Consider the following 20,166-nt stretch of genomic DNA (forward strand, 5'->3'; position numbering starts at 1 on the left):
AATAATAAGCCACAAAACATTATTATCATCAGAGTTTATATCGTATGAAACAAGTTTTTTATCTTTAATTCTTCATTTTCTGTTGTTTTTATCACCAGTACATAGAATCTAGACTGGATCATAAGAAACCAGTGAAGTTTAACAGTGTGTGACTCCCTCTAGTGGATGTTGTGGAGTATTCTGTTGTCTTTGCTCCAAAGGTTTTTGTACAGAGTTCTGGTGTTTCCTGTCACTGTGGGCTGCAGAGCACAGTAGTACACAGCAGAGTCAGTCACCTGAAGCCTCTGGATCTTCAGAGGACCTGATCTTGAGGTGGAATTCAGAGTGGATGAAAATCTCTCCCTGAACTCATCGGCTGTGATCCCTCCATCCAGTTTAAAGCGGCTCAGGATGAACTTGGGGCTGTTGTTTCCATCCTGTTTGTACCAGAAGAGATAATTACTTGTGGAACTGCTGTTATATAGACAGTCAAGTGTTACTGCCTCTCCTTCAGTAGCAGTCACATCTCTTTTTGGTTGCAGCACGTTGTCTTTTTGTGCTCTGCATTCTGTAAAACACCAACAAACGGTATCAGTGTGCTGTCAGAGAATCGTCTCAGTGTTGGATCGATATCAGAGAAACTGAGTTGTGTTCATACCAAGGCACATAGCAGCCAGCAGCACTGAGATGAGCAGAGGCGTCATATCTGCAGTGTTGAGTCGCTGTGAGCTACAGCAAGTATAACGAAGGCTGTGAAGTCTCTGTTTAGTCTTCATCAACACTAAGTTGGTGGACTAGAAGGAGCCTGATCACAGTGACAGGGCTCATTCACAGCCCTCTGTTACCCCCCCTACTGACAACTTTACACTCAACACAGTTTTGTACCGCTCTGCTTTCCTACCTTAACTTGTCTTGTATGAAGTCATCATTGGAAATTTGAGGTGACACGTTTCCTCTTTTACAAATAGCGCAGATTGACTAATTGTTGTGAACCTGCTACGGCCCCTTTAATATCTTTTATCAGAAAGATCACAGGTAAACTGAGGGTTAATATTTGATCATCATGTGACTTTTTATGTTCTTTTCAGAGTGTTTTTTCTCTTGAGGATGATTTGCCAGTTTAGTATCTGTTGGTCAAATACAAAGATGGCGGAGTTGTTGTGGAAGCTTAAATCAGCCAATGTTGAAACTTGGTAAAAACTTGAGCTGTTAAAGTTTGATTCTGCTGAATTTTTCCTTCGATTTCAATGTCTGTAAAAATAAAGTACTGATGATTTCAGAGTTTTATGAGTTAATGCTTTAGTGTGTATTTGGGATGTAGCTCTACATGTTGCCAAGGACAGTGAACAATGGAAGCAGCTCATCGTGGCCTAATGACCCGCAGTGTATGAAGAGGATTAAGTGAGGACGTCATTGTCCATTTATTTGTTTTCCTGGTGTCTCGTGTTTGAAGCACCATCCAGTTGGTTCTTCATTGATGTGGATTTGCTGCTCATGTGAATCCTCCCACAGTGTTTCACTAGCAGCTGTCACCACAGTGACTCTGAGAAAACAGGAATGAGCAGAGTCCATCTGATATGAAGCTGTGGGTTGAATACCACTTCCCTCCTCTTTGAAGAGTAGTCAGATATCTGTGTTCAGGTTTTTGTACAGCCTCTTCTACACTTTGTATCACTGTGTCTCTAGAGCACAGTAGTAGAGGGCTGTGTCTGCCAGGGTTAGTCTGTTTATGGTCAGTTCAGTTGATGTATCTGTTGTTTGGGATTCGTATCGATTGTTAGGAATATATTCCTCATCTCTCGCTGATTTTGCTCCTTTCCAGAGTATAAACTGAGGTGCCTGAAGGTCAGAATGATGTCTGTACCAGTTAAGATAAACATCACTACTGGTTGTCTCATAGACACATCTGAGTTTGACAGATTCTCCTTCTCTTCCACTGACTTCATTTGCTTCAGGAGAGATTGTGTCTCCAGCTATTAGTCCTGGAAAAAGTAGAGAAAATGAAGCCATGAGACTGACATTGTCCATGAGGCTGAGAGGAGAAGACAGTGGAAAATGTCACTGTACAGTTTTACTCTGTGGACAGAAACAACTCAACTGTAGCTGAGATCATAACTGGATTATACAAAACTTCATGACAAAGACAGATTATGGTGCGTTTCCGACCATGAAGTTTTGTAAAATGGCGACAGGATATCAGGTTAATACATCAGGTTAAATGAGACACTCATTTGTTCCTAAACTCACCTATGAAGTGAGATAAAATCAAAAAGAGGTAAAGCAACATGTCTTTGGAGTTGTTGAAGCCAAACAGATGAACAATGTTCTTCCACTGCAGTAGAATGAAAAAACTAAACAGCCTCTCTGCTGCACAGCCCTTCTCCTCAACATCAAGCTGATTGAGCTTCTAGTTCCTCAAACATTTCTGCTCTGGAGACAGAAATGATCTCATTGGTTGAGGTGGACTCCAGTGGGCGGGGCCAGAGATAAACCTTTTTAGAGATTCTCTTCCTCCCAAAGTTCAGTTCAGACAGGTTATTTCAGCATCCAGAGCAGCTCTCTTGACTTTTCCTCATTCCACATCGTACAGTGAAGTAGAAGACATGAAAATAAATCCCTGTGTTGTGGCTGCAACCGAGCTCCCCTCTCATATTATATTATCGCCTACACACTGCACTAATGATTGTGAATGAGTGAAACTACAATGTAAGAATATAATCTGTGTCATGTAATGTCAAGAGGCGACTGTTCTCTTTTTGATCTTCATTTATACGATATGAAGAAAGTTTTATTACCCAGTACTGTACCCAGTAGGTACCAGGTATTTAAATAATGTCTCTGTTCTTGTTTCTATAAATGCTGCCTCATCCACTGAGTTATCATCTCACAAAAACTCATTATCATCAGAGTTTCATTGTTTCATGATACAGCAAACACTTCATTTCTCTGCTGCTTTTTTCTTCAGTACATAGAATCTAGACTGGATCATAAGAAACCAGTGAAGTTTAACAGTGTGTGACTCCCTCTAGTGGATGTTGTGGAGTATTCTGTTGTCTTTGCTCCAAAGGTTTTTGTACAGAGTTCTGGTGTTTCCTGTCACTGTGGGCTGCAGAGCACAGTAGTACACAGCAGAGTCAGTCACTGCAGCAGAGGAGATCTGCAGATCCATTTGTCTTTTATCCTCACTCACTTTAACAGACAGTCCAGGGACTGGATCCTTTAATGGTTTTCCTGTCCCTGTGTGAGAGATGAGGAACTCTGGTGGTTTTCCTGGATATTGTCGATACCAGAAGAAATAATCACCAGGTGACAGTTTGGAGTATGTGTAGGACAGAGTAACAGTGCTGCCTTCTGAACTGAACTCTTCATTGTTGACTGGAGTCAGATCCTGACAGTTGATGCCTGAAGGAAAAATAACTGTTATTTGATGATGTAAAAGTCTCAGTGAACAGTTCACATTCAGATGTTGTAAACTTTTGTTGTGCTGCATAATCTAACATACCTGTTAGAGTGGAGAGAAACAGTAGAGAAAATCCAGAATAATGCAATGACAGCATGTTGAACACAGGTAATGTTTCTGGTTTGTGTATTGAACTCTGCTGAATCTGGAAGTTCCTCTCTCTTCTATAGGTCAGTAACAGCTCAGCTCCTCCCTGAATCTCTCCGTCTCCTCTTAGATCTGTATTTTCACTTCTCTCTGTTACACTTCCTCCTGGTTAACAGACTGGTAGCAGCATTTTTTTCAAGGTTTTGGTGATTTCTTTATAGTGGGATTTACAAGACGGTAGTGGGATTTATTTAAATGATAGATCACCTTTTCAGATTATTTTCTATCATCACTGCAACTTAAGTCAGCTGATAATGAACCACATGAATTATTATTTCCAGACCACGAGTTTAGCATCAGAAGTCAGCTGAGTAACATTTAATTTCGAGTGGTTTAATAATATCAGGGGTGAGTAAAAGGGTGTGGTGGAAATTCTGTCAACACTCTGGACACAGACTCAAACAAAGCACAGACACTGACAGATTTGAATATTAATGTGATTATTATTGATCAGTAATAGGGTAATAAGTCGCCAAAAAAAAAAAAACCCGTCTTCGAACAGAGAGGAAAACTAATCTGTTATAGTTTTCTAGAGAACAAAGAAACTCATTCTGGTTGGTCAGTACATATCAACGTATACTTTCCATCCAATGGTCAATTTTTCCAAACATACATTCACATGCATATGTATAGGAAATAGGAAACCACGAGCCCAACAACTCAACTTGATTAATCAACACTAGTCCAGTACAGTGTTACCATCTTTGGTCATGAAGAGACTGAAGCCTTGCTCTTCTGTTTACATTACATGTAATATGTTGGAGCTGAATCTGGGTTTAAGGGTATACATCAAACCATTTCAAAACAATCAAAAATAAACATGCTTATCATATTTAGTTAAGGCACTAGCATTTTAAAGTCTATAATCAAGGCCTAGCATATAATCATAAAGTAATACACTTCAGTATACATTCAAAACATAACAAAGTGAAAATGTCTTTAATACATACATAGTAAAAACATTTCATCACTGTTATACTCCGGTTTCATCAACCAATATACTTTGTGCATCTGAATCCAGGTAGAGTTTCAACTGCTGGAGATAGTTTTCATCATCAGTGTCCTTACATGTATCACCATATTGTATTGCTACAGCAGTCAATGAAGTGTTAATGAGCTTACAGATCATAGCTTTAGCACAACTCAAAAGACACATAACAACAGCATGGTTCCAATAAAAGGCTAAATTAACTGCAGTATGTTCTTCCAAGGCAACATTGGAGATTGATAACCCCCTCATAGGTGCTAGTGAGCATATCAGCACGGCCAACACCACCAACTCCAGTTTGGCCATTTCCATCTCACTACATCAATGCCTTCTTACAGTGGGACGCATGTATCCAAGTTGTTCTCTCCTTGACTTTCACCGCTGTGGGTGTGGTGAGCAGAACCTGGTATGGGCCTCTCCAACGCGGGGAATGCCAATGGCGCCTCCTCAGGTCCTTCACCAATATCCAGTCCAATGGCTGGAACAGATGGGTCGTCTGACCTTTCCCCAGGGGCGATGGCAGGGCCGCCTTCACCTGAGCAGAAATAGGAGATACAATGTGGTTGAACTGCTTTCAATAAGCTACTATGGCTTCATCGACAAAAATCTGACCTGTATGTGCTCCCTGCTTCAGATTTTGGCCTATAGCCATAACTCTGCCTGTTAGGACTTCATGTGGTGACAAACCTATGGTAGAATGATGTCTTCCCCTCATATACATTAGCACCACGGGGAGACCATAGACCCAATCTAATTGCGTCTCTTCCATCATCTTTGTGAGCCTGTTTTTCAGCAGTCCATTTGCTCCATTTGCTCCATTTACAGTACCTCCACTCTCTGGGTGGTAGGTCCAATGTCGTTTCAAATCAATACCTGCTCTCTCTGCCAAAAACAAGTTTGTTTTATTGTTTATTAAAATGAGGACCATTATCTGATGACAATTTTTCTGGAGTCCCCCACCTTGAAATGAAATTCTGTAGCAAATGTTTAGCAGTTGATTTTGCATCTGCATGTTTACAGGGAAAGTCTTCAACCCACTTAGAGAACAAATCCACGACAACTAGACAATATTTATATCCTCTAGCTGGAGTGAGTTCAGTGAAATAGATCTTGAGATGTTGAAAGGGGCTGCTAGGTGTAGGAAATGCTGAGCATGTCGTTTTGAGTTTCTTACATGTGTTATGTTGAGCAAACACCAAACACCTCTTACAGGAGTTCTCCGCCACCGTGCCAAACCAAATTGAATCCAAGTTTTGAGCAATGAAATCAATCATACCTCCCTTTGAAATACGGTCTAGCCCATGTGCGAGCTCAGCCATGTAGGGAAAAAGTTGCTTGGGTAAACAAGGTTTATCTCTTGGGCCCCTCCAAACACTTTCTGGGTCACAACGACCATGTTTCCTCCATGCGGACTTCTCCGCAGGGTTTGCCATGGACTTGATGTCCTTGAGGGACATGTGCGGATCAAAGAAATCAGATGAAATTGCTTCAGATTTAGGAAAGGAATCAGCAAAAGCATTTCCTTTAGAGACAGCATCTACACCCCTACCATGTGCCTGGCTCTTAAACAGAGCCACCTGAGATGGAAGTAAGATGGCCTCAAGAAGGTAGTTGACAAGGTGATGATGCTGAATCGATGTACCCTACGATGTAAAGAATCCACTGTTTTTCCATAGGGTCCCCAAAATCATGAACCACCCCAAAAGCATAACGACTATTAGTATAGATAGTAGCAGATTTTCCAGTTGCAAGAATACATACCCTTGTCAAAGCAAAAAGTTCAGTTCTGCCTGGGCAGAAAGGTGGATTGGAAGCCTCGCAGATTTCATTACGTCATGATCCATAACAATGGCATAGCCAACAGCTCCGGTCCCATCTACCCCCCTAGCCGATCCATCCACATAACAGATCAGGTCCAGCTAAGAAAGGGGTGTGGTAGAAAGATCCTTTCTGGGAGTCACTGCTTCAGTGAGTACTGCCAGACAGTCATGCGGTTCCCCATCTTCCTCAGTTGGAAGAAGAGTGGCAGGATTTAAACCATTACACCTTTGCAGGGTGACGTGTGGCAAGTTCAGGATATTGTAGTAATGAAGAGTGGAAGCGGGGGTAAAATGAGTTGTTTTGGCGTGCAAAAGGATGGCAGCTACAGCATGTGGAACCAAGACAGTCAAGGAAGACGAAACCTTCACTGCCGCTGCAGCGGCAGCCACTGCTCTAGAACAAGGTGGAAGACCTCTCGCAACAGGCGAAAGTCTTTGAGAGAAGTAAGCTACCAGCTCGAACTTGTCAGCGTGTTTCTGGAGCAAGACAGTGCTGTAGAATCCATTGTTTTCATCTACTGCTAAAGTAAAATCTTTTGACATATCAGGAATGCCTAAAGTCAGAGCAGAAGCCAACGCTTCCTTCAGTTTCACAAAGGAGCCAGTATCGTCAGGAGTCAGTTAGAGTCACGTGCAGTCAGTCCATTCGCATGCGCCATGTCAGAAAGTGGTTGAGCCAATTTAGCATAACCAGCGATCCACTGTCTACAGTAGCCTGTACATGCTAAATAGGACCCCACCTGCTTTTTTGTCACAGGTTTTGGCCTTGACAACACCTCTTGGATTCTGTCTTTGCCAATTGTTGGTTTGTTTTGTGAGATCTCATGTCCTAGGTAGTCTACTTGTTGTTTCTCCAATTGGAGTTTTTCTAGCGATGCTTTTTGCCCCTTTGGAGCCACATATTTCAATAGGGCATTTGTATCGGCGATACAATTTTCTACAGATGTAGAACACACCAGAAGATCATCAACGTACTGAGTCACTTTACTCCCTCTAGGGAGTACAAAGCCTGCCAAATTTCCCTCAAAGTGATTAAATTGTTGGCGATTGCTAATAGCCTTGTGGACACGAAGTCCACTCGTACTTTTTACCTTTAAAAGTAAACATAAACAAGGATTGTGATTCTGGTTCAGGTAGAATGCTAAAAAATTCATTAGCCACATCTATCACAGTGAACCACTTTGCATCTCCAGGAACAGAAGACAAAATTGTGGCTGGATTCGGTACAACCGGTGCTCGAGCAGACAAAGCCTCATTTACAGCACGCAAAGCTTGAAGAGGTCGCCAGGATTTGCCATCAGCTTTTTTCAGTGGAAGAAGTGTAGTGTTACATGGAGGGGTTGGGGCTGGAACAATAATTTTATCCCTTAGGAGTTGCTCAATGATGGGAGTCATGCCCTCTTCTGCATCAGGCCTCAGGGGATGCTGTTGCTTGCTGGGCCTAAAATCCTCTAGACACAAAGAAACAAAGGCTTTTACACTTTCACACACACACACACACATCATCCAGTTCAACAGCACACAACCTTTTAAAAGGAGGCCTTCACACACACCCACCCCAGACTGTCTGTCACATACACAGAGGTGAAAAAGAAATATTCCCCGAAAATTCGGATACAGTTAAAATATCACTTACCCAAGAGAAATCATACACTCATTTAATCGAGCACTCATTTAATTCTGAGATGTTAGTGGGGACTAGCGCCTCCGGACAGAGAAAGAACCTGTTCTTTAAACGAGGGCTAGTGCCTCGCCCTGATCAAGGAAGCTATGACTGCCCAGACTCACTCAGCGCTTTTATCGAAAACCTTTTCGAACTGATCCGGAGGCAACAGGAGACCTGTTCCTCTTCAGGCGAAATCCCACTCCGATCTCCCTGTTTTTGATGCACTTTTAAGGGCAAGAGACCATCTCTCCGCCAGGCAAATTTCTTCAGCCACAAAAGTTAAGAAACTCCCTCTCCAAGCTTGGCGTCAAAACAAACAAAAATCTTCAATCCCAATCATTGCAGGCGTTTAGACAAACATATGCAGTTTTAGAAACAGAAACGGTGACCGGCTATAATTTCCACAAAAATTAACATGCCAATTTAGTTCCTATAATCCACCAAAAAGAAAAGCCCCTAACACCGTTCTGCGACCTGAGAAAACGTCCTAGGCGTCTCAGAAAAGATTAGAGGGTTCTCAACCAGGTTTTTGTAAAGCTGCCCGGCCGAAGGGAGGTCATACCTCTCTGGGCGCAGGCAGAGGGCAGCTATCTCGGTGGGACCTTCAATAATGTGGTGGAAATTCTGTCATCACTCTGGACACAGGGTCAAATAATGCACAGACACTGACAGATTTGAATATTAATGTGATTATTCTTGATCAATATAAGGAGACAGCAACTTACACAAGTCAGCAAAACACCCCTGTCTCCCCGAACAGAGAGCAAAACTAATCTGTTGTAGTTTTCTAGAGAGCAAAGAAACTCATTCTGGTTGGTCAGTACATAACATATACAGCTCTGGAAAAAATTGAGAGACCACTGCAAAATTATCACTTTCTCTGATTTCACTATTTATAGGTATGTGTTTGAGTTAAATGAACATTTTTGTTTTATTCTATAAATTACTGACAACATTTCTCCCAAATTCCAGATAAAAATATTGTCCTTTAGAGCATTCATTTGCAGAAAATGACAAATGGCCAAAATAACAAAAAAGATGCAGTGCTTTGGGACCTCAAATAATGCAAAGAAAACAAGTTCATATTCATTTTTCAACAACGCAATACTAATGTTTTAACTAAGGAAGAGTTCAGAAATCATTATTTGGTGGAATAACCCTGATTTTCAAATCACAGCTTTCATACGTCTTGGCATGTTCTCCACCAGTCTTTCACATTGCTGTTGGGTGACTTTGTGCCACTCCTGGTGCAAAAATTCAAGCAGCTCAGCTTTGTTTAATGGCTTGTGACCATCCATCTTCCTCTTGATCACATTCCAGAGGTTTTTCATGGGGTTCAGATATGGAGATTGGGCTGGCCATGACAGGGTCTTGATCTGGTGGTCCTTCATCCACACCTTGATTGACCTAGCTGTGTGGCATGGAGCATTGTCCTGCTGGAAAAAAAACAATCCTCAGAGTTGGGGAACATTGTCAGAGCAGGAGGAGGCAAGTTTTCTTCCAGGATAACCTTGTACGTGGCTTGATTCCTGCGTCCTTCGCAAAGTAGCATCTGCCTGATTCCAGCCTTGCTGAAGCACCCCCAGATCATCACCGATCCTCCACCAAATTTCACAGTGGGTGCGAGACACTGTGGCTTGTAGGCCTCTCCAGGTCTCCGTCTCACCTTTAGACGACCAGGTGTTGGGCAAAGCTGAAAATTGGACTCATCAGAGAAGATAACCTTACTCCAGTCCTCTATGGTCCAATCCTTATGGCTTTTTGCAAACCTCAGCTTGGCTCTTCTTTGCTTCTCAGTGATGAAGGACTTTTTTCTAGCTTTACACAACTTGATCCCTGCCCCAGGAGCCTGTTTCGAACGGTTCTCGCCGTGCACTTCACCCCAGCTGCCATTTGCCATTATTTTTGTAGGTCACTTGATGTCATCCTACGGTTGCTGAGTGCCATTCAAATGAGTTGACGGTCATCCTGGTCAGTGGAGAGTCGTTTTGGCCCTCTGCCGGTCTTTAGCTTTGTTGTCCCCAATGTCTACTGCTTGACCTTGTTCTTATGAACCGCCGTCTTAGAAATTTTAAGGATGAAAACAACCTGACGCTCATTGTATCCCTCTGCCAGTAAAGCCAGAATTGAACCCTTCTTTTCCTCACTCAGAACATTTCTTTTTACATGGTCAACAGTTATTTTTTGATTCCAATTACTTTTGAGGTACTACTAGCACTGTTTTTGCCATCCAGCTGGTCCTATTGCAAGAGGATAGTGATGACCACAGCAATGGTTTTTATACTCTTCCTCGTTAAATAGGATTTGGTACCTCATTAAGTAGAATGAGATGTGCTTGTGTTGGAATTCAACAGACACTGGCTGTCATACATGTAGAGATGCTGATTTCAGAAAAATTTGTCTCCTAATTTTCTCCAGAGCTGTATATTCCATCCAATGGCCAATTTGCCAAACATACATTCACATGCATATGTATAGGAAATAGGAAACCACGAGCCCAACAACTCAACTTGATTAATCAACACTAGTCCAGTACAGTGTTACCATCTTTGGTCATGAAGAGACTGAAGCCTTGCTCTTCTGTTTACATTACATGTAATATGTTGTAAGCTATGTAATATGTTGGAGCTGAATCTGGGTTTAAGTTGAATTCTTCTTTAAAAGTGATATTTAAATGATAAACCCACTTACTTTTCTCATTTTCTATCACAAGGACCTTAGTCCTAGAGCTTTGCAATTGCAGAATGGTCTTAAACACCAGCACATAACATGTAATCCACCAACTACCATAATTACTCAGTTTTAAACAAACATAGATTGATCATGACATTGTTAGCAAAAAAAAGAAAAAGGAAACTGATGTAGTGTGTAAGGATCCAAAACCAACATGTCCATAAAAAATAAGAGGACCTAGGACTTAACCCTGTGGTACACCACAGGATATCACAGCCTAAAAGGACAACGGAGAAATCTATTTTTATTCATATGGGATTAAGAGAAATCAAAACCCAAATCTGTGAAGCCAACCAGTTTATAGAGACAGTGGACTCACACTGTGATCTGTCAACATAGGAATGAAGTATAACATAAAATATGTTGACCCCCAGTTGCATATGATTACTGTTATCAGTGTTTTTAATATATTGATTATTTTTATATCATATATGTTGTTTTCAGTATTAAAAGTGTTTCACATGTGGGCAATTGTCGATAAAGGAGAGAGAAACTCACAGAAAATATTCTCCCTACACAGGTGAATTTGAGCTCTATTAGATGTCAGAGTATTAACTGTTACACTCAGTTATTAATAATAAGCCACAAAACATTATTATCATCAGAGTTTATATCGTATGAAACAAGTTTTTTATCTTTAATTCTTCATTTTCTGTTGTTTTTATCACCAGTACATAGAATCTAGACTGGATCATAAGAAACCAGTGAAGTTTAACAGTGTGTGACTCCCTCTAGTGGATGTTGTGGAGTATTGTGTTGTCTTTGCTCCAAAGGTTTTTGTACAGAGTTCTGGTGTTTCCTGTCACTGTGGGCTGCAGAGCACAGTAGTACACAGCAGAGTCAGTCACCTGAAGCCTCTGGATCTTCAGAGGACCTGATCTTGAGGCGGAATTCAGAGTGGATGAAAATCTCTCCCTGAACTCATCGGCTGTGATCCCTTCATCCAGTTTAAAGCGGCTCAGGATGAACTTGGGGCTGTTGTTTCCATCCTGTTTGTACCAGAAGAGATAATTACTCGGGGAACTGCTGTTATATAGACAGCCAAGTGTTACTGCCTCTCCTTCAGTAGCAGTCACATCTCTTTTTGGTTGCAGCACGTTGTCTTTTTGTGCTCTGCATTCTGTAAAACACCAACAAACGGTATCAGTGTGCTGTCAGAGAATCGTATCAGTGTTGGATCGATATCAGAGAAACTGAGTTGTGTTCATACCAAGGCACATAGCAGCCAGCAGCACTGAGATGAGCAGAGGCGTCATATCTGCAGTGTTGAGTCGCTGTGAGCTACAGCAAGTATAACGAAGGCTGTGAAGTCTCTGTTTAGTCTTCATCAACACTAAGTTGGTGGACTAGAAGGAGCCTGATCACAGTGACAGGGCTCATTCACAGCCCTCTGTTACCCCCCCTACTGACAACTTTACACTCAACACAGTTTTGTACCGCTCTGCTTTCCTACCTTAACTTGTCTTGTATGAAGTCATCATTGGAAATTTGAGGTGACACGTTTCTTTTACAAATAGCAGATTGACTAATTGTTGTGAACCTGCTACGCCCTTTAATATCTTTTATCGGAAAGATCACAGGTAAACTGAGGGTTAATATTTGATCATCATGTGACTTTTTATGTTCTTTTCAGAGTGTTTTTTCTCTTGAGGATGATTTGCCAGTTAAGTATCTGTTGGTCAAATACTAAGATGGCGGAGTTGTTGTGGAAGCTTAAGTCAGCCAATGTTGAAACTTGGTAAAAACTTGAGCTGTTAAAGTTTGATTCTGCTGAGTTTTTCCTTCGATTTCAATGTCTGTAAATATAAAGTACTGATGATTTCAGAGTTTTATGAGTTAATGCTTTAGTGTGTATTTGGGATGTAGCTCTACATGTTGCCAAGGACAGTGAACAATGGAAGCAGCTCATCGTGGCCTAATGACCCGCAGTGTATGAAGAGGATTAAGTGAGGACGTCATTGTCCATTTATTTGTTTTCCTGGTGTCTCGTGTTTGAAGCACCATCCAGTTGGTTCTTCATTGATGTGGATTTGCTGCTCATGTGAATCCTACCACACTGTTTCACTAGCAGCTGTCACCACAGTGACTCTGAGAAAACAGGAATGAGCAGAGTCCATCTGATATGAAGCTGTGGGTTGAATACCACTTCCCTCCTCTTTGAAGAGTAGTCAGATATCTGTGTTCAGGTTTTTGTACAGCCTCTTCTACACTTTGTATCACTGTGTCTCTAGAGCACAGTAGTAGAGGGCTGTGTCTGCCAGGGTTAGTCTGTTTATGGTCAGTTCAGTTGATGTATCTGTTGTTTGGGATTCGTATCGATTGTTAGGAATATATCCATAACTGGCATATGATTTTGCTCCTTTCAAGAGTATAAACTGAGGTGCCTGAAGGTCAGAATGATGTCTGTACCAGTAAAGATAAACATAATCACTGGTTGTCTCATAGACACATCTGAGTCTGACAGATTCTCCTTCTCCTCCACTGACTTCATCTTCTTCAGGAGAGATTGTGTCTCCAGCTATTAGTCCTGGAAAAAGTAGAGAAAATGAAGCCATGAGACTGACATTGTCCATGAGGCTGAGAGGAGAAGACAGTGGAAAATGTCACTGTACAGTTTTACTCTGTGGACAGAAACAACTCAACTGTAGCTGAGATCATAACTGGATTATACAAAACTTCATGACAAAGACAGATTATGGTGCGTTTCCGACCATGAAGTTTTGTAAAATGGCGACAGGATATCAGGTTAATACATCAGGTTAAATGAGACACTCATTTGTTCCTAAACTCACCTATGAAGTGAGATAAAATCAAAAAGAGGTAAAGCAACATGTCTTTGGAGTTGTTGAAGCCAAACAGATGAACAATGTTCTTCCACTGCAGTAGAATGAAAAAACTAAACAGCCTCTCTGCTGCACAGCCCTTCTCCTCAACATCAAGCTGATTGAGCTTCTAGTTCCTCAAACATTTCTGCTCTGGAGACAGAAATGATCTCATTGGTTGAGGTGGACTCGAGTGGGCGGGGCCAGAGATAAACCTTTTTAGAGATTCTCTTCCTCCCAAAGTTCAGTTCAGACAGGTTATTTCAGCATCCAGAGCAGCTCTCTTGACTTTTCCTCATTCCACATCGTACAGTGAAGTAGAAGACATGAAAATAAATCCCTGTGTTGTGGCTGTAACCGAGCTCCCCTCTCATATTATCGCCTACACACTGCACTAATGATTGTGAATGAGTGAAACTACAATGTAGGAATATAATCTGTGTCATGTAATGTCAAGAGGCGACTGTTCTCTTTTTGATCTTCATTTATACGATATGAAGAAAGTTTTATTACCCAGTACTGTACCCAGTAGGTACCAGGTATTTAAATAATGTCTCTGTTCTTGTTTCTATAAATGCTGCCTCATCCACTGAGTTATCATCTCACAAAACCTCCTTATCATCAGAGTTTCATTGTTTCATGATACAGCAAACACTTCATTTCTCTGCTGCTTTTTTCTTCAGTACATAGAATCTAGACTGGATCATAAGAAACCAGTGAAGTTTAACAGTGTGTGACTCCCTCTAGTGGATGTTGTGGAGTATTCTGTTGTCTTTGCTCCAAAGGTTTTTGTACAGAGTTCTGGTGTTTCCTGTCACTGTGGGCTGCAGAGCACAGTAGTACACAGCAGAGTCAGTCACTGCAGCAGAGGAGATCTGCAGATCCATTTGTCTTTTATCCTCACTCACTTTAACAGACAGTCCAGGGACTGGATCCTTTAATGGTTTTCCTGTCCCTGTGTGAGAGATGAGGAACTCTGGTGGTTTTCCTGGATATTGTCGATACCAGAAGAAATAATCACCAGGTGACAGTTTGGAGTATGTGTAGGACAGAGTAACAGTGCTGCCTTCTGAACTGAACTCTTCATTGTTGACTGGAGTCAGATCCTGACAGTTGATGCCTGAAGGAAAAATAACTGTTACTTGATGATGTAAAAGTCTCAGTGAACAGTTCACATTCAGATGTTATGAACTTTTGTTGTGTTGCATAATCTAACATACCTGTTAGAGTGGAGAGAACCAGTAGAGAAAATCCAGAATAATGCAATGACAGCATGTTGAACACAGGTAATGTTTCTGGTTTGTGTATAGAACTCTGCTGAATCTGGAAGTTCCTCTCTCTTCTATAGGTCAGTAACAGCTCAGCTCCTCCCTGAATCTCTCCGTCTCCTCTTAGATCTGTATTTTCACTTCTCTCTGTTACACTTCCTCCTGGTTAACAGACTGGTAGCAGCATTTTGTTCAAGGTTTTGGTGATTTCTTTATAGTGGGATTTATAAGACGGTAGTGGGATTTATTTAAATGATAGATCACCTTTTCAGATTATTTTCTATCATCACTGCAACTTAAGTCAGCTGATAATGAACCACATGAATTATTATTTCCAGACCACGAGTTTAGCATCAGAAGTCAGCTGAGTAACATTTAATTTCGAGTGGTTTAATAATATCAGGGGTGAGTAAAAGGGTGTGGTGGAAATTCTGTCAACACTCTGGACACAGACTCAAACAAAGCACAGACACTGACAGATTTGAATATTAATGTGATTATTATTGATCAGTAATAGGGTAATAAGTCGCCAAAAAAAAAAAAACCCGTCTTCCCGAACAGAGAGAGGAAAACTAATCTGTTATAGTTTTCTAGAGAACAAAGAAACTCATTCTGGTTGGTCAGTACATATCAACGTATACTTTCCATCCAATGGTCAATTTTTCCAAACATACATTCACATGCATATGTATAGGAAATAGGAAACCACGAGCCCAACAACTCAACTTGATTAATCAACACTAGTCCAGTACAGTGTTACCATCTTTGGTCATGAAGAGACTGAGGCCTTGCTCTTCTGTTTACATTACATGTAATATGTTGTAAGCTATGTAATATGTTGGAGCTGAATCTGGGTTTAAGTTGAATTCTTCTTTAAAAGTGATATTTAAATGATAAACCCACTTACTTTTCTCATTTTCTATTACATTCCTCCCTTTTTATCATTTTAACATCACTAAACACATCGGACTAATATAAGATAGAAAAATTAATAAAACATGCATTATGGTTAACTGGGTGTACATCAAACCATTTCAAAACAATCAAAAATAAACATGCTTATCATATTTAATTAAGGCACTAGCATTTTAAAGTCTATAATCAAGGCCTAGCATATAATCATAAAGTAATACACTTCAGTATACATTCAAAACATAACAAAGTGAAAATGTCTTTAATACATACATAGTAAAAACATTTCATCACTGTTATACTCCGGTTTCATCAACCAATATACTTTGTGCATCTGGATCCAGGTAGAGTTTCAACTGCTGGAGATAGTTTTCATCATCAGTGTCATTACATTTAGCACCATATTGTATTGCTACAGCAGTCAATGAAGTGTTAATGAGCTTACAGATCATAGCTTTAGCACAACTCAAAAGACACATAACAACAGCATGGTTCCAATAAAAGGCTAAATTAATTGCAGTATGTTCTTCCAAGGCAACATTGGAGATTGATAACCCCCTCATAGGTGCTAGTGAGCATATCAGCACGGCCAACACCACCAACTCCAGTTTGGCCATTTCCATCTCACTACATCAATGCCTTCTTACAGTGGGACGCATGTATCCAAGTTGATCTCTCCTTGACTTTCACCGCTGTGGGTGTGGTGAGCAGAACCTGGTATGGGCCTCTCCAACGCGGGGAATGCCAATGGCGCCTCCTCAGGTCCTTCACCAATATCCAGTCCAATGGTTGGAACAGATGGGTCGTCTGACCTTTCCCCAGGGGCGATGGCAGGGCCGCCTTCACCTGAGCAGAAATAGAAGATACAATGTGGTTGTACTGCTTTCAATAAGCTACTATGGCTTCATCGACAAAATCTGACCTGTATGTGCTCCCTGCTTCAGATTTTGGCCTATAGCCATAACTCTGCCTGTTAGGACTTCATGTGGTGACAAACCTATGGTAGAATGATGTCTTCCCCTCATATACATTAGCACCACGGGGAGACCATAGACCCAATCTAATTGCGTCTCTTCCATCATCTTTGTGAGCCTGTTTTTCAGCAGTCCATTTGCTCCATTTGCTCCATTTACAGTACCTCCACTCTCTGGGTGGTAGGTCCAATGTCGTTTCAAACCAATACCTGCTCTCTCTGCCAAAAACAAGTTTGTTTTATTGTTTATTAAAATGGGGACCATTATCTGATGACAATTTTTCTGGAGTCCCCCACCTTGAAATGAAATTCTGTAGCAAATGTTTAGCAGTTGATTTTGCATCTGCATGTTTACAGGGAAAGGCTTCAACCCACTTAGAGGACAAATCCACGACAACTAGACAATATTTATATCCTCTAGCTGGAGTGAGTTCAGTGAAATCGATCTTGAGATGTTGAAAGGGGCTGCTAGGTGTAGGAAATGCTGAGCGTGTCGTGTTGAGTTTCTTACATGTGTTATGTTGAGCAAACACCAAACACCTCTTACAGGAGTTCTCCGCCACCGTGCCAAACCAAATTGAATCCAAGTTTTGAGCAATGAAATCAATCATACCTCCCTTTGAAATACGGTCCAGCCCATGTGCGAGCTCAGCCATGTAGGGAAAAAGTTGCTTGGGTAAACAAGGTTTATCTCTGGGGCCCCTCCAAACACTTTCTGGGTCACAACGACCATGTTTCCTCCATGCAGACTTCTCCATGGACTTGATGTCTTTGAGGGACATGTGCGGATCAAAGAAATCAGACGAAATTGCTTCAGATTTAGCAACAGAATCAGCAAAAGCATTTCCTCTAGAGACAGCATCTACACCCCTACCATGTGCCTGGCTCTTAAACAGAGCCACCTGAGATGGAAGTAAGATGGCCTCAAGAAGGTAGTTGACAAGGTGATGATGCTGAATCGATGTACCCTACGATGTAAAGAATCCACTGTTTTTCCATAGGGTCCCCAAAATCATGAACCACCCCAAAAGCATAACGACTATCAGTATAGATAGTAGCAGATTTTCCAGTTGCAAGAATACATACCCTTGTCAAAGCAAAAAGTTCAGTTCTGCTTGAGCAGAAAGGTGGATTGGAAGCCTTGCAGATTTCATTACATCATGATCCATAACAATGGCATAGCCAACAGCTCCGGTTCCATCTACCCCTCTAGCCGATCCATCCACATAACAGATCAGGTCCAGCTTAGAAAGGGGTGTGGTAGAAAGATCCTTTCTGGGAGTCACTGCTTCAGTGAGTACTGCCAGACAGTCATGCGGTTCCCCATCTTCCTCAGTTGGAAGAAGAGTGGCAGGATTCAAACCATTACACCTTTGCAGGGTGACGTGTGGCAAGTTCAGGATATTGTAGTAATGAAGAGTGGAAGCGGGGGTAAAATGAGTTGTTTTGGCGTGCAAAAGGATGGCAGCTACAGCATGTGGAACCAAGACAGTCAGCGGTCTATAAGCTACCAAGGAAGACGAAACCTTCACTGCCGCTGCAGCGGCAGCCACTGCTCTAGAACAAGGTGGAAGACCTCTCGCAACAGGCGAAAGTCTTTGAGAGTAGTAAGCTACCGGCTCGAACTTGTCAGCGTGTTTCTGGAGCAAGACAGTGCTGTAGAATCCATTGTTTTCATCTACTGCTAAAGTAAAATCTTTTGACATATCAGGAATGCCTAAAGTCAGAGCAGAAGCCAACGCTTCCTTCAGTTTCACAAAGGAGCCAGTATCATCAGGAGTCCAAGTTAGAGTCACATGCAGTCAGTCCATTCGCATGCGCCATGTCAGAAAGCGGTTGAGCCAATTTAGCATAACCAGCGATCCACTGTCTACAGTAGCCTGTACATGCTAAAAAGGACAGCAACTGCTTTTTTGTCACAGGTTTTGGCATTGACAACACCTCTTGGATTCTGTCTTTGCCAATTGTTGGTTTGTTTTGTGAGATCTCATGTCCTAGGTAGTCTACTTGTTGTTTCTCCAATTGGAGTTTTTCTAGCGATGCTTTTTTCCCCTTTGTAGCCACATATTTCAATAGGGCATTTGTATCGGCGATACAATTTTCTACAGATGTACAACACACCAGAAGATCATCAACGTACTGAGTCACTTTACTCCCTCTAGGGAGTACAAAACCTGCCAAATTTCCCTCAAAGCGTTTGATTAAATCGTTGGCGATTGCTAATAGCCTTGTGGACACGAAGTCCACTCGTACTTTTTACCTTTAAAAGTAAACATAAACAAGGATTGTGATTCTGGTTCACGTAGAATGCTAAAAAATGCATTAGCCACATCTATCACAGTGAACCACTTTGCATCTCCAGGAACAGAAGACAAAATTGTGGCTGGATTCGGTACAACCGGTGCTCGAGCAGACAAAGCCTCATTTACAGCACGCAAAGCTTGAAGAGGTCGCCAGGATTTGCCATCAGCTTTTTTCAGTGGAAGAAGTGTAGTGTTACATGGAGGGGTTGGGGCTGGAACAATAATTTTATCCCTTAGGAGTTGCTCAATGATGGGAGTCATGCCCTCTTCTGCATCAGGCCTCAGGGGATGCTGTTGCTTTTTGGGCCTAAAATCCTCTAGACACAAAGAAACAAAGGCTTTTACACTTTCACACACACACTCATCATCCAGTTCAACAGCACACAACCTTTTAAAAGGAGGCCTTCACACACACCCACCCCAGACTGTCTGTCACATACACAGAGGTGAAAAAGAAATATTCCCCGAAAATTCGGATACAGTTAAAATATCACTTACCCAAGAGAAATCATACACTCATTTAATCGAGCACTCATTTAATTCTGAGATGTTAGTGGGGACTAGCGCCTCCGGACAGAGAAAGAACCTGTTCTTTAAACGAGGGCTAGTGCCTCGCCCTGATCAAGGAAGCTATGACTGCCCAGACTCACTCAGCGCTTTTATCGAAAACCTTTTCGAACTGATCCGGAGGCAACAGGAGACCTGTTCCTCTTCAGGCGAAATCCCACTCCGATCTCCCTGTTTTTGATGCACTTTTAAGGGCAAGAGACCATCTCTCCGCCAGGCAAATTTCTTCAGCCACAAAAGTTAAGAAACTCCCTCTCCAAGCTTGGCGTCAAAACAAACAAAAATCTTCAATCCCAATCAGTGCAGGCGTTTAGACAAACATATGCAGTTTTAGAAACAGAAACGGTGACCGGCTGTAATTTCCACAAAAATTAACATGCCAATTTAGTTCCTATAATCCACCAAAAAGAAAAGCCCTTAACACCGTTCTGCAACCTGAGAAAACGTCCTAGGCGTCTCAGAAAAGATTAGAGGGTTCTCAACCAGGTTTTTGTAAAGCTGCCCCGGCCGGGAAGGGGAGGTCATACC

The 20,166-nt window shown here is 41.7% G+C and overlaps 2 gene segments (V, D, J or C); both read right to left on the reverse strand.

The window, feature by feature from the left end:
- Positions 1-227: 227 nt before the first annotated feature.
- LOC120800918 lies at positions 228-1,198 on the reverse strand (the record flags this gene model as incomplete). The annotated part of the segment is given in 2 exon segments: positions 228-547; positions 638-1,198. Coding segments are annotated over 2 exon segments (438 nt in total), but the record flags the coding sequence as incomplete, so codon positions are not given.
- Positions 1,199-11,587: 10,389 nt separating this feature from the next.
- On the reverse strand, positions 11,588-12,264 carry LOC120800278 (the record flags this gene model as incomplete). The annotated part of the segment is given in 2 exon segments: positions 11,588-11,913; positions 12,004-12,264. Coding segments are annotated over 2 exon segments (444 nt in total), but the record flags the coding sequence as incomplete, so codon positions are not given.
- Between the last annotated feature and the right edge of the window lie 7,902 nt (positions 12,265-20,166).

Source organism: Xiphias gladius, chromosome 15, assembly GCF_016859285.1.
Source record: "Xiphias gladius isolate SHS-SW01 ecotype Sanya breed wild chromosome 15, ASM1685928v1, whole genome shotgun sequence".
NCBI lineage: Eukaryota > Metazoa > Chordata > Actinopteri > Istiophoriformes > Xiphiidae > Xiphias > Xiphias gladius.